Source organism: Orbicella franksi, chromosome 4, assembly GCF_964199315.1.
Source record: "Orbicella franksi chromosome 4, jaOrbFran1.1, whole genome shotgun sequence".
NCBI lineage: Eukaryota > Metazoa > Cnidaria > Anthozoa > Scleractinia > Merulinidae > Orbicella > Orbicella franksi.
The window spans coordinates 33,562,517-33,590,073 of NC_138148.1; the positions used below are offsets into that span (position 1 = coordinate 33,562,517).

At 39.5% G+C, this 27,557-nt stretch overlaps 3 protein-coding genes and 1 non-coding gene across 5 annotated transcripts; 1 reads left to right on the top strand and 3 right to left on the bottom strand.

The window, feature by feature from the left end:
* Positions 1 to 56: 56 nt before the first annotated feature.
* On the bottom strand, positions 57 to 17,393 carry LOC145484153 (endoribonuclease Dicer-like). Its single transcript, XM_081462778.1, has 11 exons — positions 16,072 to 17,393; positions 12,559 to 13,925; positions 11,920 to 12,086; positions 11,143 to 11,284; positions 10,460 to 10,605; positions 9,044 to 9,155; positions 8,199 to 8,378; positions 4,808 to 7,429; positions 4,098 to 4,275; positions 3,179 to 3,254; positions 57 to 2,403 (listed from the first exon to the last, which is right to left on the bottom strand). The coding sequence occupies exons 1-11, from the start codon at positions 16,283 to 16,285 to the stop codon at positions 2,232 to 2,234; spliced, it is 5,376 nt and encodes a 1,791-aa protein (XP_081318904.1). The 5' UTR covers positions 16,286 to 17,393; the 3' UTR covers positions 57 to 2,231.
* On the bottom strand, positions 17,393 to 26,712 carry LOC145484156 (putative RNA/DNA demethylase ALKBH6). Of its 2 annotated transcripts, XM_081462782.1 has the most exons (9): positions 26,642 to 26,712; positions 23,795 to 23,902; positions 23,633 to 23,701; positions 23,320 to 23,380; positions 22,706 to 22,725; positions 22,016 to 22,042; positions 21,437 to 21,541; positions 21,046 to 21,159; positions 17,393 to 19,864 (listed from the first exon to the last, which is right to left on the bottom strand). In XM_081462782.1, the coding sequence occupies exons 2-9, from the start codon at positions 23,843 to 23,845 to the stop codon at positions 19,589 to 19,591; spliced, it is 723 nt and encodes a 240-aa protein (XP_081318908.1). In that variant the 5' UTR covers positions 23,846 to 23,902; positions 26,642 to 26,712; the 3' UTR covers positions 17,393 to 19,588. The 2 variants fall into 2 exon arrangements, with proteins under 2 accessions (XP_081318908.1, XP_081318909.1); XM_081462783.1 differs by lacking the exon at positions 26,642 to 26,712 and having other exon boundaries at positions 23,795 to 24,144.
* On the bottom strand, positions 24,037 to 24,108 carry Trnag-ccc (transfer RNA glycine (anticodon CCC)). Its single transcript has one exon. It is a non-coding gene; the product is annotated as a tRNA-Gly (tRNA).
* Positions 24,156 to 27,554, top strand: LOC145484155 (uncharacterized). The gene is made up of 2 exons (XM_081462780.1): positions 24,156 to 24,877; positions 26,474 to 27,554. The coding sequence occupies exon 2, from the start codon at positions 26,560 to 26,562 to the stop codon at positions 27,286 to 27,288; it is 729 nt and encodes a 242-aa protein (XP_081318906.1). The 5' UTR covers positions 24,156 to 24,877; positions 26,474 to 26,559; the 3' UTR covers positions 27,289 to 27,554.
* Positions 27,555 to 27,557: the final 3 nt, after the last annotated feature.

The window sequence follows — 27,557 nt, forward strand, 5'->3', positions numbered from 1 at the left end:
CCCCTTGATTTGTGATAATCTTAGGTATACAACCTTTATCCTCTCCAACTTTGCTCGAACAGCCAACAACAACGCATAAAACCATCCCTTATTTCTCACATGAACTCTTCTTTAGATACGGTTTGTTTACGCTTGAGGGACACCAAGATGGCGGTTAGTAACCGTTGCTAAGCTATTGGTCACGTGGGTGAAACCCAAAAATTTTAAGCGACATCTTGAGCCGAGACATCACAGTTGCACTTCTCCTGACTTCCAACCAACTGTTCTTTAATAATTAACATTCGATATGCAGGTATAAATGTTAAAAGACTCAGTAAAACTTCAATCAGTACATACAAGATTAACAATGGAGAGATGAACATAACTGGTTTGAGTGACCGTAAAAAGGGGGTAAAATTGTAGATTATACAGGTTGGGTTTTCAGAATGTAGTCGTTGGCCGGATTAACGGGATTTTCTTGTAAGAAAATGTAAGAGAATTTCGCCGGGACAAGAAAAAGTGGCAGTAATAACGAGGTGACCGTAAGGCGGGGTTCCACTGTATTGTGATACGCCCAGGGCAAAACAGCATTTTTTTTAGCCAAAATTCTTACAATTATTCCAATAATTCAGTTTGTTCTATCGCATTCTTAGAATTTCGATTGCATTTGGAGTTTTTAATGCCCCTTTTACTATTTCACCCGTTGAAGACTGTATTTTAAGCAGTCGAAAGCTTGTTTTTATAATATTTTGAGCCAGAAAACGTTTTTAAATTTGCTTGAATAAAGCTGCTAATTTTAAGTGATTAACTGTCATTGCCGATATTGAGCATATTAATATTATACAATAAAAAATGGTTTAAAATTTACAACTCCACTATCTTGTGGCATACGTTGATGCTGAGTTTACTGATACAATGATGGAGCTTAAAATGAAATATATAACAAATAAAACGAAAACTTCCCCAATATCTTATCTTCACTTAGTGTTTTTTCCTGTCCTTTTCTTCCCTCTCTGTCTCTCTCCCTACCTCCCTTCCTCGCCTCCCCCCCCCCCCCGGCGCTCCTCCGTGTCTGTTCCGTCATAGCGGTAATAAAGCGTTAATGTTTGCATTTGCGTATATTTGATACGACTTGAGTCCAAACTCTTCAGGGCCCAATAACCGATCTAAGCATGGGTTGCTAAAGAAGTGAAATTTCACTTCCGGTTAATTGCGTCAACTTCCAAGGAAAAGCCACTCTCTTATGAGCACGAGAAATTTAAACAATTCAATAGCTTGAAATTAGGTCACATTTTAGTTGTTTTTTATCTGTTTCACAAAAAACAAAGTAAAAAGGTAAAAGCAGAAAGAAAGTAAAAGAACAAAAAATCGGCCACAGAACGGAAAAAGAAAAACTATTTTCGTATGGGAAAAATACAATGACAAAATCTATATAATCTAAAATTATACAGAGTAGCATATAAGCGAGGTTGTAAATCACTTTAATGTCATAGGGCGTTTTCCATTTAACCAAAAATTCACGTTGTTCAGTCCTTCAGTCAGGCTGTTCCATCCGCATTGCGCCTGACATCAGGGAGTTTCTCTTTTAGTGACTTCTTTAAAAGTTTCAAAAAAAGCTTCATTAAAGCAAGGAATCTCCAGTCCTCCTCATAGGGACAGGAGCCCATCACTGCTAAGACCCATTTTTTCGTTTCAGTTACTTTTTAAAATCGCATTGTAAATCAATTTAAAGAATTACTTGAAACGTTCTATCACGTATAATACGGTTTTGGATTCAATAAAAAGTTCAGTAGGAGTTCAACAGCAAGGTAAAAAATGAACATTACTTTCGGGAAGCCGTTATTTTCGTGTGGTTAATTTTGGAATTGTACGGTACTTCAAAACCGTATCGCACATTCACCTATCAACTTTACTGTCACCAAACTAAACTGTTTACATTAAGTTAGTTCAATCTGTTAAAGGAGCTCAGTCACGGTATTTTGAGTTATTTTGGCTAGGTAAAAAAAATAACATTTAAATTGAACGAAAACCTGAAAATAGTAGTTTACTGAGAGAGCAAAACACCAAAGAGATAGCAATAAACCATAAAGAAACAAGGATGGCTAAGGATGGAGAAGATTGACACGGATTACAAACGACGAAATTGAAAAATTAGCGTCAAGCTTTTCAGGATGCACAAACCGTGAAGTAGCTCCTTTAAGAGATACATTAAACAAGTAGCTGCACTTCAGAAGCTCTCAGAAGAGTGCTAATTAAGTCTTGTCCACTTTCATTCCAGACTCTCTCTTTTGAAAAGCATTCAGGGCTCTCTGCGCAGCAGTGGACTTTGCAATTCGGTAATTTCTTCCAGTGGCAACGAATTTTCCACAACCTGACACCGTCAAAGTACATTTGAATTTCCCATTCACCATTCTCTCCACCGGCCTGTAGAGTGAAATAAAAAGAAATAGTCAATAGCATCCAGCTTAACATCACATAGTTGCTACAATTTTACTAACAATGAGCAGGAAACGATTCAACCGCGAGCAAAACGTAGAGAGTAGGCTGTGCAAACTGTGGTTTTCGCAGTACAGCTTTCCAGTTTCCAGTTTACCATTAATGCGTATGAAAGGAAACCGGTTGGTTTGTGCAAGTAGTTTCGACAAATGGTATGCAAACATCCCTAACGACAATCCGTGTTCGTTGCGTTGTAACTGGCAGAAGGCCTGTAGCTGATGAATAAATTACAGGCATTTAAATTTCCGATGGGAATTTTAGACTACATTCTTAGGCGCTTTGTTTATTTTGGAAATATTCCGGTCTGGCGATCCAAAATAGTCTTACAACTTACACCCTAATCGATATAAACGGATTTCGTTGGTAAATGGTGATCAACATTTTACCCCTTGGTAGCACACTTTATCCCCTCGGCCATAAGTATAAATAGGTACGGCAAAGGGACAAAATACTGGGTCGCTAGTAGCCGGTGTTAGATGAGCATCTCATCTGGGGGGGGGGGGGGGGATTTATCGGACCCGTCATGCACCGATGAGCTCGAAATGCGCTTTGCTTTGTACCCAGATTAAATCCCATACCATCAGTTTAAAAACGATATTTCTATAAACAGGTCTGACTTGACAAAATAAAGAGAAACGTTCATCAAAGCCACTACGACAGCATAATATATCCACGATATAACCTGTTAAAACTTGATACTTACGAAAACTTTACACCATTGGGCATCATCTCCAACAACCGTCTGATGGCCGACATTGGGGGGTGGGCAGAGTAGTAATCTGCGCGAATTAAACAAAAGCATCAAGAGCTGATCACCAGTTCTTACCACAACCAAATTCATAATTAGCCAATCTAGTACAGCAAAATCTTAATGGTACCTTTCTGGTAAGCTTCACAGGACGTATCACGCGCGTTTGGTCTGTCCATGGGCGTTTGTTCTACTGCGTATCGTCAAAATCCGAAACATGGTTCAATTAACCTCGCCTGATATGCAACCGAAGCTTACCAAAAAGGCACGGTTAGTTATCAAAATCACGTTTACAGAGCGTTTAAGAAAGGTGTTAATGTAGACCCGAATTAAGTCTCTTTACTAAGTACTTGCTTCATTACGACTAAAACGTGGCTGTTGTTTCATCTCCGTATTCGTTTGGGAACCTTGTGCATAGAGTAAATTGACAGTGTCTGCCATATAGTAACTGTAGTAAAAACTAGGGATGAATTAACAACAGCCTCCAATTGGCGCGAAAATTTTCTGTTCGGAGAGGCGAACAGTTAGATCCGAGAGCGAAGCTCTTGAAAAACTGTGAGCTTCGAGGACAAATATCCGAGCATATTTTTTAAGTCAAATGGGGGCTATCGTGTTTATTTTCCTTGAAATATTTTTCGCAACACGCGGAATTTTCATAAGTGGGGAATATCACTCGGATATTCCCCAGTTTTAGCTGAAAAATATTCAGTCACGTGACGCGTTTACACCAATCGCGTTCGAACGATAATATTTGACGGATTATTAAGTTTGAATATTGAACAGCATATCTCCTATCGAACGCCTTGAAGTGTATAGGCATTCGTACTAAATGTACTAAGATCAACAAGGAGAGTTACAAATGTTGACTACTAACCGATAGAAGGCTTGAGGATTGGCTGGTAAATGTGCCATACTCTGTCCAGGTCTTGACCACAGTCCACGTACATGGCGCCAGCGACTGCCTCAAACAGGTCGCCTAATGCCTTGGGAACCTCTACCTGCACGGAGTCCTCGTCGCCTTCACTTCCCATGACAAAAACACTGGAGTAAATCTAGGCAAAGGAAGGAAAATTAAGTGTTCGAGTTAAATAAGAAATGCACACATTTTCAGTGTGTCTATGGCGTTTTCTATGTGGTTGTGCACAGGATGAAAGATGACGAGCAACAGTTAAGAAAACAGCAGACAATTTCAGTTTGTCTGTAGCATTCTCTTTGTGGTTGTGCATAGGAAAGAAGATAGCGCGTTGCATTTCAAGGCAGCAAACATTTTCAGTGTATGTGGCGTTTTCTATGTGATTGTGCACAGGAAGGAAGATTTCTTGTTGCGTTTGAAAAACGGCAAACATTTCCCGTGTGTCTGTGGAGCTTTTTTATGTGGTTGTGCATAGTTAGGAAGATAGCGTGTTGCAGCTGGAAATGTTATGTGGTTGTGGTTGTCCATGAGGTTGTGGGTGTGATCGTGGTTGTAGCAGATGCAAACACACCCCTCCCCCCAAGGATTGCTCCCACAATCATTTCCCTTAGCTCCCATTGTTCCCACCCGCTTGCCCCAACCCCCGAGCAATTCTAACAACATCCCTTTACCTCGTCAGTCTTCCCTTGTTGTTGTTTCATCTCTTTTTCCTTCAGGTTCACGGTAAACTTGTTCACCATGCTGAAAAGCTGCGGTGACAGTGATCGCAAGTGTTTCGAGAAACCCATCTGGACCGCCAGCGCAGCAAAACTGTAGTTGTTTACCACAGCAGATCGTACATCGGTCAGCTCACCTGGGGGCATGTGACTGTGATTTCTGTACAAATATCGCGTTACAAGGAAGTCCAAGAGGGCATCTCCCAAGAACTCCAGTTGTTCGTAGCTGCAGCGTACAGAGTTGTAGTCTCGTGGCACGGAGGTATGTGTGAACGCTTGCAGTAACAAAGACTTGTCACGAAAGCAATAGTTTAGTGCCTCCTCGAGTGTCTGGAACTCAGCAGCTGTAGACCTCTGGTTTGAGAAGAACCAACCGGTGGAAAGAAAGGGGCTGACTGTCTCGTCTGAGGAGGAATCGTTTTCACAGCAAGTTTGACAAGCTTGGAAAGGTACTTTTGAGATGTCCTGGTTGCTTGCACTGCAATCTGATTCCAAGTCAACTGCACCGAGAGCAGAATCCTGAGCAAAGAATTCATTCACAAGGCATGTATCTTGGGTTTCGTCTTGTTTCGTTAGTTCCATGCCCAGCCATTCCACAAACTTGCAGGCTCCTTCTGGGCCTAAACAGAGCAGGTATGCCCCAACTAGGGCTTCAGTGGCATCAGCAATGGTCCTATCTGAGCAACAAAGATGCAAATGGTGGCTCAGCTGGATATCAGATGATTGGCCTTCACTAGAGAGGCCTTCACTAGAGAGGCCTTGACTATCAGGACCTTCTCTAAGCTCAGGAAGTTCTATCCCTTCAAAAGTACTTCCATCTTCATCTTCGTCGTCAAAGTCTTGAGCGCCCTTATCTGATATTAAGAGAAAATGTCCTTCACCCGATCCGTCAGTGTCTGTGCCATCTTTCTGGTAGAATCCAGGAGGCAGCCAGTTGACCAGAGGGGTGAACATCCGGGTGATCACATATGAAGGCAAACCCCGCTGCCGCGCCAGATAAAACAACTGACGGTTACTCACCCTGATTCCTCGTGTGAAAGACAGCTTGCTCTCATTCTCGTACCTGTACTTGAAGAAGACTGAAGCAGTGATGGCATACTTCAGAAATGAATCTCCAAGAATCTCGAGTCGCTCAAGGGAAAACACGTCTCCAGCCATACCGGCTGTGAGAGCACGAAGAATCAAGGTGGATGATGGGCCACACTTCTGGTACAAGCTGGAAATATGAGGATCAGTCAAAATCGTGACAGGTGACGCCTCGCTTTCCATCTTGATAGCCGTTTTACTGTTATCACTAGGCAATACCCCCCCGTTGTCCAAAGGAACGGATGCTTTTCTGTCAAAAAGCCCAATATGAAAGGAATCCTCCTTAGCTCCACTCAAACTATGAGAGACTTCACTAGATGCCGCAAGACAAGGTGTTTTGTTCTCAGTACGAGGATGCTTACCAACAGTCATGTCGCTAAAGTTTTTTGACAAAGAGTGAGTGGTGCTATGAGCGTTAGAATGATCTGGCAAGGGAAGGCTACCGGCAGTAGCCACCTCATTGTTTGTTTCCTGTCTGGAAATCTGTAGATCCATTAATGCTCCAGAGAGATCTGTGCAGTATAGACTGGCGGATTTCTCAGTATCCTTCCTGGAAGAAGGCTTGTTACTTGATTCCTCTGTGGCAGACTCTGTTTGACGCACAATCTCCTCGCCCACCATCTCGCCCATTGTCAACAATGGCAGCGGAACATCACTAGGCCAGTCAACAGCTCCCATGCCAAGAACGCTTGCAATGTGAGACCTAAACTCCTCGGCAACCAGGAGTGACTCCATTCGATAGAGCACAGCTGGCAGATTAAACAACTGCCTCCATAGATATGCTGGCACTGGATGAATGGAGCATACCTCAGGAACCACATACACCTTCGATTTCCGGGACCGCTTGGAATCCTTTTCAGGTACAGATAGATGCTGGCCTTTGATGTTCTGATAGCGGGGCGTCAGGAAATTAAGTCGAGAGGATGTGTGATCGACATCCAGCATGGGTTGGTCCAAAGACACTTTGACGTCGTATCGAATCTCATAGTACTCGGCAAATGTACCGGCTGCTTCAGAGTTTGGGAAGGGGTCTGCCGGACTAAGATCGTAGCGTATGTCAGCCACGTAATAATGAATTCGGTCCTCGTTGTAAACGGCTGTTACAACTGCATCCCTGAAAATCTCCGGGTTTGTCATATCAGGAGGGGGTGGGTCAATGGGATTGTCGAAGCTACCAAGCGCATGCTCAATGGAGTGCAAGAAATCAAAGGCAATTTCTTTGTGATGGTGGGTTCCATTTGATGAAGAAGTGCAGCTATCTGGAGCATCCTTCAGAAGCATAATGTAGAACCCAGAAGAAGCAATGCAAGGGTCAAAAGTTAGAAATTCTAACGATTGTTTCCTTGGTTTTGCGATCTCCCTGAAGGCAAACGCAGTGAATCTCTCCAGAAGTGCTATCTGATCAGACGTCAAGATAACAGGATGTGGACTGCACTCAGCAACTGTCGCAGTGACTTCACCAGCTCTATCAAATATCAACACGCCAGGAAGCTGCAACAAAAAAGACGTACATGTACATGAAAATGTGTGCTGCAGAACCCTCAAGCCTACTTCAGTAGACGGCAGTCAAAAGCATGATCAAAAGACTAACAACCTGTCTTAAAACACAGTCACCAAAATACTCAACTTTGGAATGTCGTGTGATTTACACTGATCACGCCAAACTACCCTACATATATCGAATGATGTGTGATTACTAGTGGGCACAGAGAGAGCAATGATACCAATACTTAAGAAATAAAAAAGTTAAGGTGGCATGAGTGAGTGTCGGTAAAAAAAGAACGAAAATGCTGTGTTTCTGTGTAGCTGTTCATAGTTTTTCAGACCTTTCACAAGTATTTCCTCAACTCTAAGTCACATAGCAGAGAAACAAAGTTTCTTCGTGTATTTTTTTTCCATTCACAATCAAACGTCTCCTTATAGACACCTTCAAAATAGACACCTCTAAGTCTTAGACTGTTCGATATGTCCAAAATACACTAGATATCTACCAAGAACCACGCCCTAACACGGGCGTCAGCTCTAACCCTCTGGTTTCTGTATAAGAGAGGTTTGACCGTACAAGTACGAATGAACATTGCGTTTCCACAAGCCGACCAAAAAACATAGTGTTTATGTAATACATGTACAGGTAAACGGCACAGTTTGTCAGCAGCCGGCCCCAAGCTGCATCCCTGTTGCACTACCAAGTGTACTGTGTTGCTATGCCTACGCATTAATTTCTATCTTCAAATAAATGCCATGATTATCTTCTTCTGACCTTAGGTAGTGGCTTTCTGGAGACAATCCCAACGTAATGAGTGGCGGATGTAGACTGTATTTTACTCTGTGACCTGACAGCACGTTCAAACGTCCATGCTTTAGTTAGCTCCATTGTGATAGAACACACATAGCTTGGTTCCCCACAAACTGGAAAATTGTTCTCCAATATAGAGGGAAACTACAGATGAAAGAAATAGTTGGAATACTTTAAGAGACACGTTTCTTAATCTATATCTGGTCTAGGTGATATGCCAGTACTACTAACAGTTTCGTGCTACCAAAATTGGAGCTAGGTACTGCAATGGCTTAACATTCTTCCCAGGTTGTTTTTTCTGATTTCCCACTGGGATAACCAGACCTTTATTAATACCACTCCTTGTGAATATCACACCACTCAAGCCTGTTTTTCTTCACCATTGTGTAACATATAGCGTGTACCATTTTCTTATATTCCCCTGGCTTGTAACCCATATTCAGAGTGTCTCAGATTCTTGTGAATAAACTCGATTGCTGGCGGTTTCCTCCACTGTTTCTTGTATTATTTGTCTCCTTTACTTATAATAGAAATGTTCTCTATTCAGCTGAGCGAAGCAAGAGAGAATAGAAGGCACATCTGTACTAGTGCAAATAGATGAGTGAATTCCTCATATATACAGTAATACTGGTCATAATTTTGCCATCGTTTGCCACCATCTTTTTGCCATCTGTCTTGTTTAGTCCGAAGCCAATACATGGTCAGGCAGTTTAAAATACAGCTGATCTCATTACAATTTGCGAGTGCAATACAAACACAAATATTTCATACTTCTAGCTATTTTCATTGTGTTTTGGAGGTTCGTATACCTTTCTCTTGTATGCTCTGTATCTCTTGACTGACCCATCCATTCCAACACCACCATCAGCAACCTCACAATCACATGCCTCACCTTCTGCCGTCAGACGGTTAGCACTGAATCTACAACAAATAAAAAATGAGATGCTCGTCTGAACAGGTTGTGTTCGACTAGCAGAGCAGCATAAGACTAGTGGGTAGACACATTGAACTACTGAGCAGAGTGACAGCTCATTGCCTTTATAAGTAAGTAAGTAAGTAAGTAAGTAAGACTTTATTTTACGAGGGTAACATTTGACAGTAATAAAACTGATAACCTAATGGCCCTCAAAAATTAAAATTTAAAAAAAAGAAAGAAATAGTACAATCGTAACAATATTAAAAATAATTAAAATAAAATAATTAAGCCTATATACATCGTAAAATATTTATAAAATGTGATTATTTACAAATTTTAAAAAATTTACAGGAATAGTTTGCTAAGAATTTGATTATCTAAAATTATTTTAAAAAGGGAGCGCTTAACATTTTTTCCACTGGTACCCTGTTTGATGTCCACACTTAATTTGTTCCATTCTTTTGTGGCTCGCACAGCAAACGCTCAACCCCCTCCAGTACTTCTTTATAAGACTTATGTCCAACTACCAGTGAGCCCCACAAGCCCCCCACTCCACCCCTCTCTAGTCAAGCAGGATCAGGAACAGATCCATCTTTAGAGGCCTCCATTCATGATGAATTACAGAGCTTCCACATTACATCCTTCCCCCTTCCCCACCAATGAGCCAGCTTGGCATGAGTTTATCTCAACTTCTCCGCCCTCTCCCACCCCATCCCCACCATTAATACTTTTAAGCAGATCTGGATTCACCAACCCTACAGTGTCATTATTACTTCTAGACAGTGGGCAAAACAAAAATATGGTCAGACAATATCACATCTGTTAGAGGGCATTCAAGAGACGCAAATGCAGGTATTTCATCTAGTTATACAACTCTTTTTGTGCCTGGATATATTTCTTATTAATTTAAAACTGGATCATTGAATAATGTAATTCAAGAGTTTTATTGGCTTAGCCATCATGGGTTATGAGCCACTATACAATGCTACAAAAATATGGTATGCCTATGAGTGATTTGTTGGGGCTTTTTTATTTTTATATTAGTTTAGTTCTGTATATTTTGGGTGGCGTTTTTAATAAACCAATTTTTCCACTCGTGCATGTTGAATGTGAGATGATTATAGCCAACTCAGCACTACGAGCCTCAGTTGCTATCTATCAGCTCATATCCAACAGGCACTCCTGGAATAATTGTTCAGTATACAATTCAGAATACCAGTTGGTACCTGGCACACACTAATGTGCCTTTAACAGCTGCTGTGTTTTTACAAACATAATACATCATTAGGTAACATGCATATAAGCATACTTTAACACAGGCTTAAGCTCATCATTCAGTTCTCCTTGCTTGTGTAACAGCCGACATGCCTCTAAAGCAGCAACCATCTCAGACTTGATTCTTGCTTTCCTTGCTGACTCATTGTTAACTTCATTTTTCTTCAGCATTACACTACCCTAAATGGAAACATTAATTAAGAAAACTAAGAATGGATGCTCAGAACCAAACAAGTCACTGACTTTAAATTTGTTATATTCATGTATGTTATGTTAAAAAAAAAGGTCACTTAAGTCATGTTTATGTGAAAGGCAGTTTGGCCTAGTGTCAGGGTTTTCATTAAGGGCCAGACACCAGGAAAATTGACTGGCTGAGAGAATGGTTTTGCCTGCCTGGTTTGACCAAATACTGTACATTAGTTGAGGAAAGTTTTCCTCATCAAGAAGTTCAGTTCAAAACGTTTTGCCAGCCAGGAAAAACCAGTTGCCCTCCTGCTAAAAAATAATGTTAATGAAACCCCTGCCAGTATAGCCTACAAGTGTTTTCATACTTAAAGCTTCTCGGTCCAATCTGCATACAACCGAACTGTAGAAAAAGCTCCCCGTAAAGGAATGCTTGCTACAGTACGTAGGCTAAGCATTTCTGTAAAATTACATTTAGCATAAATAACTGCCAATTCCTTAACTGTTCATAGCATTGTGAGATCGTTCACAAACCTTGATGGGTTGGTAAAGTGGAGAGTTCCTAGGCAGGTAGATTTTACATAGAAACTCTACTTCATCATCAGACCATATTTCCTTTCTTCTACACACAACAACAGGAGCACCCATGCCACCGCCAGGAAACTTGGCACAATAACTAGCGACCAAACAGAAAACTACATTCACAATCCAACATTTCATAAGCAGAATCGCTTGGGACCATAAAAAGCATGTGCACCAACTTATGGAAATAGAAATATGACGTTGACAAGTTTGTATGTTACCATGTGAACATGACCAAGTGTCTGTCTCAAAGGTGTCAGTTAACAGAGGCTGAACTGTGACTGCAAGGGCAAATGTATGTTACATTCATACTAAGTATGAGTTTAACATTAATTTAGAAAGGCCGGACAAGAAATTAATCTTTGGCTCAAGGTCATAACATACCTGGTCAATGCTATTATCTACCCAACAAAGATTTGAAATGTTAAGTTTGTCTCTTTCCCCCATGTAGTTTTAGCTGCTGTTAATTTCCATAGCCCTTTTCAAACAAATCTTGTAAAATTGGTTATAACATTTTTTTATATTAAACATGTGTGGAGCTGTTTAAATAAGACATGCATAGCACTAGTTTTTCAGCAGACATGGCATAAACTTAGTGTACATTAAAATCTCCAAATCATCTCAGAAATCAAATTACACAACATACACATGGGAAAGTGCATGCCCTTGACTTGTAAACAGATTCCTTATATTTCATGATTTATATACATAGTCACTGAAAACCACTACCTGTTGACAAGTGAAATACTAGAAAGAAGATCAACTCTAGGGCCTTCTTCACCATAAGGTGCATAAACATCCAACCGATCATCTTGGAATAGCTTAGTCATTTCATGACATGTTGGTCGGCAATTAGGACACCTCATCTTCAGAAGACTCTCTATCCCCTGAAAAACCTAAGTGAAACGTGTTAATCAGTCACCAATATATTAGTCAGACGACATGTAAACAATCACAATTTTTTTACTCAGTTTCATGAAATAACTCTGTCTAAAAAAAAGCAGTTTAATCTACGTTGGAAACAAGTCAATCTAGAAAAATGTTTGACCTATGAGTAGATTAGCTACTACCTGGGGCAATATAGACATGATTTGCAAGCCAGGGCTGAAGAATATCGTGAAAAAGTTCAAGAATTAACCTTGGTCATCTCTTCTTTTATTTTTGGTGAGTAATTGTAAAAGCACACTACATTTGAAACACTTATTAATATGACACACAAGTTCCTGTTGCACTCAAGTCTCTTCACAACATTTTTCAAGTCGAAAATGAACTTGTAGCATGTTCTAACAACTTAAGCCTTGGCCCTCTGATTTAATTAAACACTGCTAGAAGTTTATTTTAAACATTTCACATAACACCATACTGTACCTTGTAGTTCTCTTCTGACTCAGCCATGCTCTCCTCTTTCACAAGAATCACCAGCTTGGCTCCAGCAGACTTAAGTTTACTTTTTACTCTGAAATAATTCTCATAAACTCTTGGCATGCCCACACGTATTGAAAGGCTGCATCTCCGTGCATACAATTCATGCTCAATTTCAAAAGTTGCAATAAGAACGTTTACAGAGCCATCTTGTACGCACTCCATAACATTGTCCACCATTTCATCAGAAAAACTTTGTTCAGGTATTCCCTGTTTTGCTTTGTCACCATGGATGCATGCACTTCTAAGGAAACTATACTCAGGCATGGTTTTTGACAGCTTGTTTATGACTGAGTTCAGTGCCTTAGCAATGATAGTGCTAGGGACAAGTACAACACACAAGGGGTCATCGCACTGGCTGTTACTACCGTATAAAGTTTTAATGTTTGAAGTTGGAGCTGGAATTTGAGAAGGTGGTTGACCAGCACTTGAGGAGACTGCATGATGAGTATCAACCTCTTCACGCTCAAGATTTAAATGCGTGGCCATGTGAAAGAGCAGTTTTGTTGTCAGGTCAGTAAGGCTGGTCTCAGAACCCTCCAATTTCTCTTCAGCTCCTGACAAACTGATGATCAAATTCATTTGTGTTCTGCAAAACTGTAACACAAGCAGATTGTTGTCTTCAGAGCATTTCTTTTCAAGTTTGTTGATCTCTTTTATGACAATTCGTGCAATAGATGCAGTGCACCATTTTCCCAACAATGAAAGGACCTTATGGCACTCAGTCAAAATGTGTTTGACAAACCTCACACATGTCTGAGTTTCTTTGCATACTCTAGAGTCTTTTAGAAATAAAACAGCACTTTCAAGGATTCCACTGATTTTGCACATGAGTTGATCCTGAACGTGGTCACAAGTGTAAAAACTAATTTCTTCATCAGCTTGTTCGCCATACCTGTTCACAGCCAGAAGGTCACTAGAAACAAGCACTTTACCATCAAATGACTCCTCTAGAGTACTAAGAAACATTTCCATATCTCCAGGACAAGCTTGATGACGAAGAACTGCTGATGTAAGACCAACTATGTGAGGCCTTGGATCAAGTCCATATTCATCAATGTGATTTAATATGATTGCAAAAGGATGCCCCTTGTCAATGGCGAGATGACTTTCATCAAAAACAATCAAACTGAAGAATTTATATATTCCTGCTTTTAAAATCTGTAGAAAAACTTGTCCTGTCGTAACCACAATGTCACAATCAGACGCTAAACATCCTTCTCCATCTGCAACCTCTGCCTCGCTAAAACATGTTTCCACAGACATTGTACTCTGGTTGGATATTCCACTCAGGAATGGTTTCACAATCCCAGCTAAAAAAAACATCAAAATATATATGAAGAAATTATGTCCATGTAAGACAGTTACTGGCCATACAGGGCTCGAAATTGCGACTCACTGATCGCCAATGCAACCAAAAATTGAGCACTGGCGACTAAATTTTCAGAACTGGTCGCCAGCTGGCGACTCGCGTTTTGTCCGACAACTAAAGAAAACCACGACACTACTTTTGTTTTTAAATCTTTATATTGGGAAATCAATCGGATATGGTAGATGGTATACAACTCACCTTTCCATTCCCAGTAAAATAATGTCTGAATATTAAAAGATAATCGCAAAACTTGAACGTATTTCGACACGTTGACACCGCATTCACGGCACGCCATATTGTTTCAGCGGCTTCTTCCGAAACTGGGATCACAGGTGCACTTCAACACCATGTGCTTTTCATTTGCTGTGAAAATGGCGGCAGATACCAATCAGTTGAAGGAATTAAGTGAGTTTTTACGTGGGGAATGAAGATTCAGCCGAAATGTTAATCCAAACTTTGAATCCTTCATCAGTTGTTGAATAAAATACGCAAATATCCAAGGACCAGCGTCTGTCTCATAATGAAAACCACGGACTTAAAACGTTTTATTCTTCGCTATATTTAAAATGACTATGGAGACAACCATCACCTTCAGACCAGAGACATATCACCTGAGAGCAATGGTAGCTTTATAACTAAGTGTTACTCATGTTGTTTCTAATTGTTTTTGCTCTTCAATTGTGACTTTTCTTGCATGCAAAGTAAACTATAAAATCGTGTTCTTGTGTGAGTTATGTATAAGATAAGTTGGCGACCAAAATTTACGATCTGGCGACCAAAATTTTTCCGTTACTTGCCTGCTGGCTCCTGAAGGAAAAAGTTAAGAGCCCTGCCATAGTAACCTGGCCGTATCATGTGTCTCCATCCACAAACCTCTGACATTAACAAGAAGGCAGTAGCTATACAGGACCAAAGTTTCTAAATGTAATAAGCAGACTGTTGCAGAACTTGGTAATCTTAAAAAAGCAGTCATGACAGAATGGATGCCAGAATTTAAGATGTGTGATGCAATAGCTTAAACTGCAGTTAGTGTAAAATGCAGACTGTGGACATCAGACTGCAGAATGCAGACTGTAGACCAAGGCTAAAATGCAGACCAAGGGTAAAATGTAGACTTCGGACCAGGGGTAAAATGATGACTGCAGACTAAATGTACTGACTTTTTAAGTACAAGTATATATCATGTTCTTTCCATTGTTGAGTATGAACCCTAAATAGGGTTATTCAGGCTAATCGCACTGACAGTAGCATGAATATCACTCTAGTTAAACTGAATATCCCCACGGGTAGCCGGAATATCACTCAAGTGAGCCCAAATAATAGTAATAGTGATAGTAATAGTAATAATTTATTTAAAGTCAAAAACATGGGAAGTGTTTGCACAATCATCCGAGCCAGAGCTCGTGTTAAAAACGCTTGACAACAGTTAAATAGGATCTAAGAATTACAAAAATGAGGTATTAAAATGCTAGTAAACACGTTAAATACTAGTCCTTAAAGGAGATTTACAAGCAGGAGTTACAAGTACACCCTTTAACTTCCGTAATATATCACTAAGGCATTTACGAAAACGAGCAACTATCTCACATTGTCTAACATACATGTAGTTCAGCAAACTGTTGCAACAGTGTGAACAATATAAGAAAATGAATTATGTACTACATAACAACTATTACACGAGTAATGCCCCGGTAAGCCTGTTTAGGGTTACATGTGGCTCCCAATGATGGAAATGTTAAGAAGACTCAGTTAAAAAGTCAGTAGTCTGCAGTCTACATTTTACCCTCATTCTGCATTTTACCCCCACTCCACAGTCTGCAGTCTACAGTCTGCACTTTACACTGACAGTTAAAACTGCCAATTTTGAGATCAGCGCCTAAATATACTTAATTCTGATAGCAGTGTGAACATGTATTAATGTAGACAGTCAAAGCTCTAATCTCCGTGAGACTAATCTCGAATGTACAGGTGCTGCTGTTGTATGACTAGCGTTAGACATAACCACACGTTAACGTTTGAACTGTCAATCAAACCTCTCTTAAGCGACGAGATAGAGTGCAAATAGCAATTTGATCTTCAGACTTTACCTTTCTCGTCGTCTACCAAGAGAACCATCCCTCTAGCTGACAGATTTCTTCTCCAAAACTCCTGGAACACCTTACAAGCTATAAACGTCTTGGGCTCCTTCCTTGCAACGCATATAACACTGGCGCCATCGACTTCCATCGACCGCTCAACCAAGTCCACCGCATGATGAGGCCATTGAAATGACAACTCCTTGGCCCGTTTATTATCCTCCATGACAACAATCTGAGAATAATTTGCTTTAATGGCTGAAATTGAGGACTATCCCGTCCAAACCACAAGGTTTTCCGTTAAAGACAGTCCTTGTAAAACCTTTTGAAGAAACTTTCCGGAGGCAGCCATATTTGTTTTCGTGCCCAATCCTGCGCAAGAAATTAAGTTTGTTTCACCGGGTGGTAGTGGGGAGGTGAGGGGCGCTTTATCATTAGGAAAAGGAAATTTTGTCAACTTTGAAATGGCTTTGCAAGAATTGTCGAAGTATAACCAAATTTTCGAAAACATTTTGTTTATTTGTTGTCCTCTTTTATCGAAAATTCGGAAATAGACTATAGGCCAGGCTGGTGTTTCGATACGCCCCCGCGGTCCTCTCTACCTAATGGCTGGAAACTGACATTAAACCTAGTACAGAGAAATTTTCGTTTATCTAGCTGCTTGTTTTACTTTGTCATTTACTTGTCCGTCAGTTCCGGCTGGCGAGTATACCTCATCCCTGTATTTAACAAGATGTGTCCGCCATAACAGCCGTTCTCGCGAACTCGTTTCACTGGTTTGTAATTAATATTGTACCTGGACGCGGATAAGAGTCTTGAACAAGCCTTGTACTGAAAATGCCATTTACTTCAATGACGTAATCATAGTTACAGACCTACAATACGGAAGAACAAAAAATGTGCGTCACCTATTTGCGAGTGCGGTCTTGACTCTGAGTCGGTGAAACACTGCTTTTTGTTTTGTACAATTAAGATATGCCACTCAACGTTATGTCCTCCTTACCTCTGCTGCCAATAATCTCCGTGAAACATGGTCATGCAAAGAAGCTAAATTTGTTACTGTACGTGCCCAGTCTGTAAATTAGGATATCAACTGTGCTTTTTTCGAGAAGTACAAAGTTTTATAAGTCATAAATTTGTTTTCGTTGGCCACTGTTGACTGTTAAAATTAATATGATTTTTCTAGATATGTGATAGACTATAAGCTTAACTCGTTTTTAGTGCAATTTCTATGTGTTGTTTGTGTGTGAGCCTGAATAAATGAGAATAAAAATTATAATATTGTAATCCCCCTCGGTGGCGAAAACAATAACAATGATAATAAAATGAAGCCATGCGCAGCAAGAAATGACAACATTTATTAGCATAGGTAAGTGTTTCACCATATGAATGATATGTTCATGAGAACAGTAACATTAATTGCCCTTGATGGTGTCCACCTTTTACATGAACGTGTCACGTGACCTTCTCAATCATAAAAACTTGTAAGGAAAACAACCTGCTGCTTTTATAAGACTGTTGTACAGCTTACCTTGATGCTGTAATGGTGGTAATGCCGTGAGCTGACCAGCTGGCCTGGGTTTGCCGAGTACTTGTCTCCGTTTAACAACTCACATCGGTATTTTCCGTCTGAACCAGGAGAAGAGGCCACATTAAACGAAGAACATGACGAAGTGTTGACACAGCTCAGAGCACATTCTCTGTAATTTTTCACAACACTCGATGAACCAACTGATACTTGAAGACGATGGAACTTGTCCACTGCAAAATTGCCGTAAGACACTCGATTTCTCTGCACATGAACGCCTCGCTTTAATCCACGGCTTCTGTCAACGTATTTGTGCCACAATTGGCGGGAAAAGAAGAGAGAGAAGTAAAAAGAGGAGCTGTGAATTGAATATTCTCCAGGCATGGGAAAGCAGTTTTGTCGTTCTAACGTTACATTCCTTGTCTTAGGGAGGACATCTGCGTGTCGCTTATGGCAGATGCTGAAAACAACTGCAACTGATCAATTGTTGAAACACCCGAAGATATAAAATAGCGCTCTTTTTAATGAAAGAATAACAATTAACACATTCGGCAAGTGAACTTCGGCGAGTGTCACCTGACTAAGTATGATTAATTATTAATACCGTGAGGAATGGCAAGCCGTGAAATAGCTGAAAAACCTTTACCTTAAGTATTAAGTACCACTGATAACTTAAATTATCTTAAACGCGTTTAATTCTAAAGGAGCACTAATTTGGCGCAGTCTTAAAGACTTCAATTGTATTTTGCAATTTGTTTACGGCTGCAACCGTAACTTGCTTCACACTTAGATTCAAATGGTTGAAAAGGAGAACATAGAGCAGGCCAATTCTTTAATTTCTGCACTTGCAGTGGATTCAACAGTGAATTTAAAATACAAGGGATGTGTACGGAAAAAGACCTCGATTAGAACTTAGACTAAGTGGGATAGGTGGAACTGTCCGCACAGAGAGAGCCAGAATCAAGCCAAAATCAAGCTTCACTTGTTCCAAAGAATTACTGTTAATTAACCTAACAAAATTAATCCTGCATTGTCTGTTTTACCCACAGAAAACGGTGCTTGGAACTTTCGAATTTAAGGGCAAACACCCCTGAACGCTCAGAATAGAAAGACAGGGCAGTATACGCTCTGGAAAGCACCACTTCGTTCCACTAGAAATTTGGACGAACATGTCTGGCAAAAATAGATCAAAATTACGGTTGCTGTGGATTCCGCTTCCCCACTCTCCCCTTCCCTACCTTTTCGGCCTAAATAGGACTAAAAACTAGTAGTAATTAATCAAAAGGGACCTTACGCATATAAGACGGCGACGACGAGGACGACGCCTAGTAAAAATTTTCTATTTTACTTTGAAATTTCGCATTTATTTGGAACTTTTCAGTGTGTCTGTCGGTATTAAAACTTGCCCCTGTTGAATATGCTACGAATGCGTTCAGTTCCAAATAGAAATACGAAAAATTTGCCGTTGTGGTTCACGTTCTCCAGACAACGCAGAATTTGGTCATTTCACGTTTCTGTTTTGCAGAGGAAGGCAAAGAAATGTACCTAGCATTATAATGCACGTGCACAACCATTGTTTTGCTCATTAGACCTTTTGTTTGGTGACGTTCTCATTGCCGTTGCCGTCGTGTTCTGCGTAAGGTCCCTAGTTCCCTAGTGTGGACGGTAGACCTAGCCGTAGAAATAAAGCTGCGTTTTCAAATTTCTCCAGCGTAGTGTGGACAATATGAGATATTTAATTACGGCGAAGAATGCAAAAAGAAAGATATTATTACAATTATTGAAGTGTAATTTAGCAGGTAGTGAACCGTTGGTTGAGTATCCCGATATGTTTTGTATCAAGAGAACCCTTCGACCTTAAACGTTGAAGTTTCTTCTCCCTACATTTAGGGTCCTTATGCGCAAGCAAGGAAGCAACGTGAAGTATAATTTAAGTACAATACTAAGCTACATTAGTTGTGTGTGGTCTTTTTCTTAACATATGTTAATAAATTACTTTTACTATCTTCCCAAATTAATCTTGAATTTAAGAGTTTTCGGCACATTTCTAATGGTTAGAGAAATCCTTGTTCCTCGTTGTAGCGTCTCTCCAAGTGTTGCGTTACAAGCGTCTATATTTGCCACCTTCTCCGTGACAACGTCACAAGTTCTCTCCGCGATACCATGCAAGTAATTGTGATAAAGGTCTTGTGTCAAGAGAAACAAGCTTCTGGGTTCCAGTAAAACAGACATGAAGTAGCGATCGTCAAGTGTTAGTGACGTCTGACCTGAGTTCTCCTGGGACAAAAAAAGTATAAAAAATGTAAATAGATGCACTAGTAAGCCCGGAAGGGGTACTCTGTAAATCTTTGGTAGGGGTGTGCTGCTGGGACACCGAAAGCCTTACCCTATACCAGACCATGATTTTGCAACCCTATTCTAGACTAGACTCCAAAACCCCCTACCCTACCCCAGACTAGCTATTATCAATGCAACAACTTTATCACTATCGTAGTTCAACATACGCTAACTAGACCAAAGTCACTTGCGAGTTTCGATTTCTATTATTTGTTTTAGACGAAATCATTTATACACTGGCCACTTTTCCGGTAAATTATAAACTATTCTAAAACAAACCTGTCTGATGTCTATACCCTATCCCAGACTAAACTGCCTGAAAACCACACCCTTCACAGCGGTACATACCCATATAACTTATATATGCCCATGGGAGTACACCCGGGTGAGAGGGGGTGGGGCAGCATGGGAACGACATTGAGTACAAGTACGACTTCTGAATTTCATTCACGTTAGGTTTCACTGTCCTCACTTCTCTATATAGCCGACCATTTGAATGGGAGACTACCAACACGAGATTTGTGTGAAACGTAACAATCGAAGCATAAGTGCAAAGACTGAACGGTCGTCCTAGAATTGCGACCTAGAGGTCCTTTCTAATCAGTAACCCTCGAACGGTTTAATTTGCAGTCTTAGGTGTGTCCAAAATATAGACACTAAACAATCATAATTAACCAATCACAACACGTCCAAATATTCCAATTAACCAATCAGAGTTACGAGAAAAATATTGCAAACGGTAACTAGTATGAAGCGCGGGAAAATCTGATTGACTAAGAAAGCCACACGTTCGTTCTGATTGGTTAACACCAGGTGGCACCAGCATTTTGAACCAATCACAAGCTAAGCAAAACGGAAGCAAACAGATAAAGTAAACTTTCCAAACTCCATCAAAAACTGCTCTGATGTACTTCAAAACAAGAACAAGACGTTTAGTTGAAGCAAAAACAACTTATAAGTACCTGTGATAACTAGAAAAAAAATCTCATCCAAAGTCAGCAATAACATTCCAAACCCAGCCCTGGTAACCAATAGGTTAGCTTTCCCTGAGCAATCCTGTACTCTCTGTACAAAATACCAAACAAAAAAGTTATATTAAATCATTGCTCACGTTCGCTCACCTCTGCAGCATTCCCTATTGTTTTGTGTAAAGGATGATAAAAATCAAGAAAAGTGTGGGAACCAAGATTGACTGTTGACACTACTGGATAAAACAGAGGCCCATCTTCATGAGGCTGAAAGAAGAAAAGTAGAGACCTGTTGAATATCTCATGGACTGAATCAATATTCTATCTGTTAAATCTGTGCATGAGGCCCTAGTGTATGACCATTCAAATGAAAGTTAACAAGCATTACGTTCATGTGGTACTGTTTAGTATATTGTACAAGGTGGGTCTAACTTTTACGTCTGTGGATGAAACCCTAGTGTGTGACCATTCAAATGAAAGCTATTGAGCAGTACTTTCATTTCATACTGTCTATTTCAATAAGACGTTAAATGGAAATTCTTACCATGATCCCTTGTCCAGGTTCATACTCATTTACAAGGACATGATTTGGGGTGACATTGTTGAACACTGACAGAGATCCAACTTCGGTGGCATATTTCTCTAGCCACTGAAAGGAAAATGAAGTACAGTAAAAAAAAAAAAAACCTGATTTTAGAACCTGTTTGGCTCGGGATTCTCTATTTAGACCTTTTTCATATAAGAACCTGTCATATTAACTACTTATTACCCAACAGTGAGATCTTTCAGGGAAAATCTCAAACTGGGACCATACCGTATTGACCTAGTGATTCCTCAGTCAATACAGCAAGACCAGTGTATGAGATTTTACTGTAAAGACCGATCATTCAAGGTTAATAAGTTGTTTATCATGAGGCTTTTTTCTTCGTTTTTGCAGGCCCATAATTGGCCTGTGGGCATTATGGGAGAATAATAAATTTATTTATAGAACCTACTTAGGCTTCCTTGAAAAATTCCAGGTTCTTATATGAGGGATTTTTACAGTTACTGTATTAAAAGTATTATTCAAGAAAGGCAGCATGGAAAACCTCTGGGATAAGGCAACTAGTAACAGCATACTTACTGCTGGAAGTTTTTCCAAAACCATTCCCTACAAAACAGAGAGAGATAAATTAAGCCATTTTGATTTCCTTTTTAAGCAAAACTAAACTTTTTTAAAATTGTTTTAAATGCAATGTTTTATTTATCTGTAAACAACGTGGCTTTTTATTGAAAGGAATTTCACACTTGATGTTATGCTATAACATTCAAACCATTGAAAAATAAATTATGCTCACCATAGAAAACAGAGTTATAAAAACACTTGATAGAGGTCAAGGAGATTAAAAATAACTTTCATCTTATTCAAAACTTATAACATGAATTTTACTAACCTAATGATAAATGATAGTAAGTATTACAAACTGAACTACAAATCAAAGTACAGTTTCTCTATTTCAACATTAATTGTACAGCTGTTTTGAGAGAGATTGTCCTACAAAACCATGAAAGCGTACAAGACAATGCCAAAAGCAATTATGCCAGGTAGTATCAGTTTACTACTGGTTGATAGACGTTTGTGGTATTTCAGCACAACAGAAAGAAAATTCCTGAATACATGCATTCATAGTTAATTCTCCTTCTGTCACACCGACAGACCGTGACCATCAATCAAGTAAAGGAAAATGCTACCCATAAAACCTCAGCATTGTCACGTACACTTTCAAGGTTTTGTAGGGCGACCTTTCCTGAAGTGGTTGTATTGTTTGGTTACCTTTGGGTGAGGTAAGCCACCTGGAAAATAGAAAGAGAACAAAGTTTGAAAATATTCACAAATTATTTCTAAGACAAGATTATTTTTTTAGATATGTATTACTTGCCCCATTTCAGCTGATTACAAGAATTTCTTCCCCATGGGAAGGGAACACCCATAGAAAAAGGAAGGGGATTCTCGTTGGGAATTTTTCAAAGAACCCCTAAGAGGTCACTACCAAGATCCTGTTGTGTGGGTGTGGCTAGAATTTTTTTCACCCTAAGAGGCACCAATTCTACAACAACACATTATCTCCTGTTATATTTTGGCTTACCCTTTTTTTTTGTTTAGTTCTTTTTTTTTTTTTTTACAAACTAACTTTTGGGAATGAGGCATGGCTATCTGGTCTCATGGTGAAACTTACGGTAAGCAAGCAAGTTAACACGGCAACATGGTGATGACTCCAGCTGAGAAATATGTCTTAGAACAGATGCAGTCTTAAAACATGATTGGCCACGGCATTTAGCAAGACAAGTTAAACCCTCTTATGAGGTAGCATAACTCAGAGGCAATTTCTTGGTAATACAACTATGATAAGCGTAATGTTTTTAACAGTGAAAACATTTGCATTGTACCCCAGTTTTGAAGTCGCCTTCCAGAAAGCTTTGTCCATTTTGGCTTGGGAGCTCCATTGACCTAGTAAATGATGCACAAAATAAAACATAAGTACAGTCTTTTTAACCCCAGGATCACTGAGGAAAAATCTCTTTCCAAGGATCAATTGTTTATAAGTAATTTTCTAATATCTCTAATCATTTGCACACAACAAGAACCCACTGTTAAAGCCCGATTAGGGATTATGTCATTCTCATCATAACAAACACTTAGGCTTTTCACCTGCTGTTAAAGCTTTAAAGCTTCATTTGCCCTTAAATCACAAAGACTCACCTGATCTAATAGATGTCTCTCCTCGTCTTCTGAAATGAAATTAGGAATGTAGTATGCTTTCGGCGGAACCTGAAATCATATACCATATAAACGATCCTGACAGATAAAACATTTGGGGAATAGCTAATCTGTGTCTAGAGCAAATTAAGCAAATATTTCTACCTTTTTAATGGCGAAGCTTTCCAACTCAAACAACTCAGTGGAATCCGCCATATTGCTTGTTTTTCTATGCCCAGTCCTTCCCCGACATCCGAGGTTATGTATTTGCTACTGAAAAATTGAAACAAATCAGAGAGTTTCTCAGCAAATAACCTCAAAAAATTAGAAAGAGAACGCTGCACTACTGAAAAAGAGATGCCACAAAAGCTTTAAAAAGTAATACTTTGGAAAAAAAGGATCTATTGTGCGACAGCCGGGAGTCGAACCCGGGTCAACGGCTTGGGAAGCCGCCATGATAACCGTTACACCACTGTCGCCCACGTGACAAGATAGTGCAAATTTAACCTATTTAAATACCCTACATAGGAAATTATTAAATCACAATTATTTTATGCTGATTTAGTTCCTGCGCCTCTGTCTTCAACAACAATAACAACAACCTCTGTTCGCTTATTTTCGCGCTAAACTTGGTTAAACTTCGTCGTAATGATCCTAAAATCCTTCTAAAACGATTACAATATCATTCCACGTCACTGATAAACAGTTTATAACTTGTTCCGACGTTCCAGCTCTCAGGCTGGTGGACTTCTAAATTATTCGTTGCATGCCTTTTCGCGTTTTCCTTGCATTGGAAACTTGTGAGCCTCGAGAATTCAAGACGGAGGTAAAAACGAGTAATTTGGGTCTATGGACACGGCGATGTTACAGGTGACAATTAAAATTAGTTCAAATTTTTTAATCTAAGAAAACTGAATACCACAATTTGACAGTTCAAGGCAAAAAGCTTTGTGTAAAGACGTAAACATTTGGCCAATGCCACCAACCAATCACTGTGCTTCTCTTAACATTTTCCCTGAAATGTGGCAAAACAGAAACAACAAGTTATGAATACCATAATCATCAACGAAAAACCAAAATGTGCAGGTACTAGAAGTGAAGAGCATCTAAACCCGCTGTGCCAGACAGAGAATATTGTACTGCCTAGCAACACCGAGGTCGGTATTCTTGATGAAATTTCGACTTTCGTACGCGTGGACATATATATGATGTCAATGACTGATGCCCGACATCACCTGTTTAAACTAGGTGAGAAAGACTTTACATTTACTTCGCACTTGTTTGGGCGGAAATTTCGCTTCAACATCAACATGATGTACAAATAGTCTTTATTCAGTTCGCTTTAGTGCTTTTCACTACCTTTTCGCGAGGCGGACAACTTTTTTTTTTCGCTGTTGGTAAGTCCAATTCAGCGTGTATAGTAATTAGACGTTTCAATTTACAATGTAAATTTTAGAGAAGCCATAGTTATAATGACTACATATACTAAACCGAAAAACCAACTGACAACTGACTGCTTGTAATGTTTCAATACTGTAACAATTTTTGCTTGAAATTTCCTCGAGTTTATCATCTGTACAAGAGATAGAGATTGTACGCCAATTTAATTTGAATGCGTTTTGAGGGTTTGTTGTCCTATTTCAGAGAATTTTACCCTTACGAATCTCTCGAATTTTATTAGTCTTTAATAGATGAGTACGTCCTATTTTTTGCATGCAAATCATAGAGTGAGCAGCATACTCCTTCTTTATGCAGCCAAAACCTTTCAGAAATATTTTTTCGCAAATCATGTTTGCCATAGCGGAAGTATCACAACTCATTAATTTAACAGATTTCGGTCGGTTTAATGTTTTCTCCTCGAATTTTGTTGTAGTTGTGATAATAAATTGGCAACAGTACTTTATTTCGTTCGAGTGTGTCTGTTAACGTACTACTGTAACTAACAAACCTCCCGCTTCGAAGGGATATAGTGAAACTCATCTAAACTGGGAGGAAGAGATCGATAAGTGTTCGGATATAATTCTACAATAACGAGCATTTTCCGAAAGGGCATAGTTATTCGGCATCCTTTGCACTCTCTTTCCTGTAAAAATATATTTTATAAGCAGTATCAAGGTTGAAATTTGCGAAATTTTAAGAATATAAACACGAAGCTGAGATGAGACAAAAATATAATTTTATGTATTTAAAATTTGTAAACACAACACAATTATATCATGCTTTAAAGTAAACCTAAAACTCTTCCTTTCTTTAATCTAGACATCTAGACAGCAAACTAGCCATCAAACAACCGCAAAAACAGCGCGTACTAGCCACATGTTCAATGCTGATAACATTGCTGCAAGAACTGAGTTATAAGTTTCATATTAGGCTTTATTGCCTGCAGTCTTGCCACAAAATTACTTCAATGCTATCAAAGTCAATAAAACGAAAATTTCATACACTATAATCTAAGAATATTCACAAGAATATTTTCAGCCTAAGATAGGTAGGAAAATAAGAAAATTCAGCCTGGGCCGGAAAAACAATATCCTTATGGGAAGAAAAGATGTAATTGGCATTTTTGTATTCCTTCTCCGAGATTCCTGTGAATAATCTTAATTCTATAGTGTCCTTCTCTAAAAAGAAGTTATTATCGTTTATTATTGAAGTCACCGTTTTAAAAGTCTCTTAAGCATAACCAGTCGAGAACATTCAAACAACCTCTCCTGCCAGAGGGATTACCAGATTTTTCATGACGACAGAAACTGCTTATTAGTTGTGTCTTAGTTCATGACACTGCAAGATTGTTTGTCTTTAAAAGCAAATATTTTATTTTTATTCAATGTATTTTGTTCCCTCCAGAAAAAACATCTGCTGCGCTATTTAGTTAATAACAATAATACTGGACACATACAGCGGCAAATTGACAAGTATGGACGCAGGAGAACATGGAGCAACGCTCTAGGAATAGAAAGCGAGAAAGTGATCAACGTCAAGACCGTCGAGGTAAAATAACAAAAAACACTTTACCACTTTACTTTTACCCGCCATTGCACAACGGTCGATTCCCAGTTGCCGACGATGCGTCGAACTATAAAGTCGCAAAGACGACGGATCTGCGAAAGGAAAAAAGGTTACAAGATGAACAACACATGTCTTTGCGTTCATCTTTACGCGAATACTACAAAGAGGAGTTGTTCCACAACACTGGAACAGACAAAGAGAGATTAAACTGCAATGGGAAGAGAAACTTCTTGACAAAAAAAGGTGTAAAACGACCATTGTTGTTACCACCTTTGACAACAAGAACGTTTCCAAGACGAAATTCCAAGCAGGCCGACGAATTCGCAACTCCCGCGCGGCCCGTGAAGACTAGAGACTGTCAGAAAACGTTTCCTAAACATCTGCCAAAAATCAAAACAAGGAAATCAGAATCATGGAAGGATATTAATCCAGGGATGCCTGAGATGGGAAACGCGGAGGAAACGGGAAAACCGCAAAACCTTCCGCTTTTAACTAAAGGAACAGTGAAACCTCTACGGGCAGCAATATCTTCGTCAGCCACGCGAAGAGGTCTAATAACATTAGATTTAGAAGAGCAATTCGTCTTAAGATTTCGCCTTTCAAATTATGATGCTAAAGACATTAACATCGCCACTTTAAATGAACCGGTTTAAAGGATGCGGCCGCAATTTTTTCTTTTAATTTTGTTCAGAAACAGGTTTTCTACACAGACCACAAAATGTGTCCTTTCCCACAGTCATTTATACTTGAGGCCATAGCTAGGTCATATACATAATGCGCCACAAAAACGACCGACCATTCTCAACGTAATTTCAACATCGAGGAAAGAGAAAATATCCACCTTTTAAGAGCTGATATTTTTTGCTTTATTAAAACCTTCGTTCTGATATCACTGTGTCAGCGATAAAATCTAATCGATGTT

Bases quoted from the DNA above. Each gene is read 5' to 3' on its own strand.
- LOC145484153 (XM_081462778.1), bottom strand. From the start codon at position 16,285: ATGGAGGATAATAAACGGGCCAAGGAGTTGTCATTTCAATGGCCTCAT. The intron at 13,926-16,071 runs GTAAAGTCTGAA...TGTTTTTTTTAG, and splicing joins CTTGGTAGACGACGAGAAAG to CTGGGATTGTGAAACCATTC. The intron at 12,087-12,558 runs GTACAGTATGGT...CGTTTCACTTAG, and splicing joins AGTCAGAAGAGAACTACAAG to GTTTTTCAGGGGATAGAGAG.
- LOC145484156 (XM_081462782.1), bottom strand. From the start codon at position 23,845: ATGGCGGATTCCACTGAGTTGTTTGAGTTGGAAAGCTTCGCCATTAAA. The intron at 23,381-23,632 runs GTGAGTCTTTGT...ATCATTTACTAG, and splicing joins AGAGACATCTATTAGATCAG to GTCAATGGAGCTCCCAAGCC. The intron at 22,726-23,319 runs GTACAATGCAAA...TCTATTTTCCAG, and splicing joins AAGGCGACTTCAAAACTGGG to GTGGCTTACCTCACCCAAAG.
- LOC145484155 (XM_081462780.1), top strand. From the start codon at position 26,560: ATGGAGCAACGCTCTAGGAATAGAAAGCGAGAAAGTGATCAACGTCAA.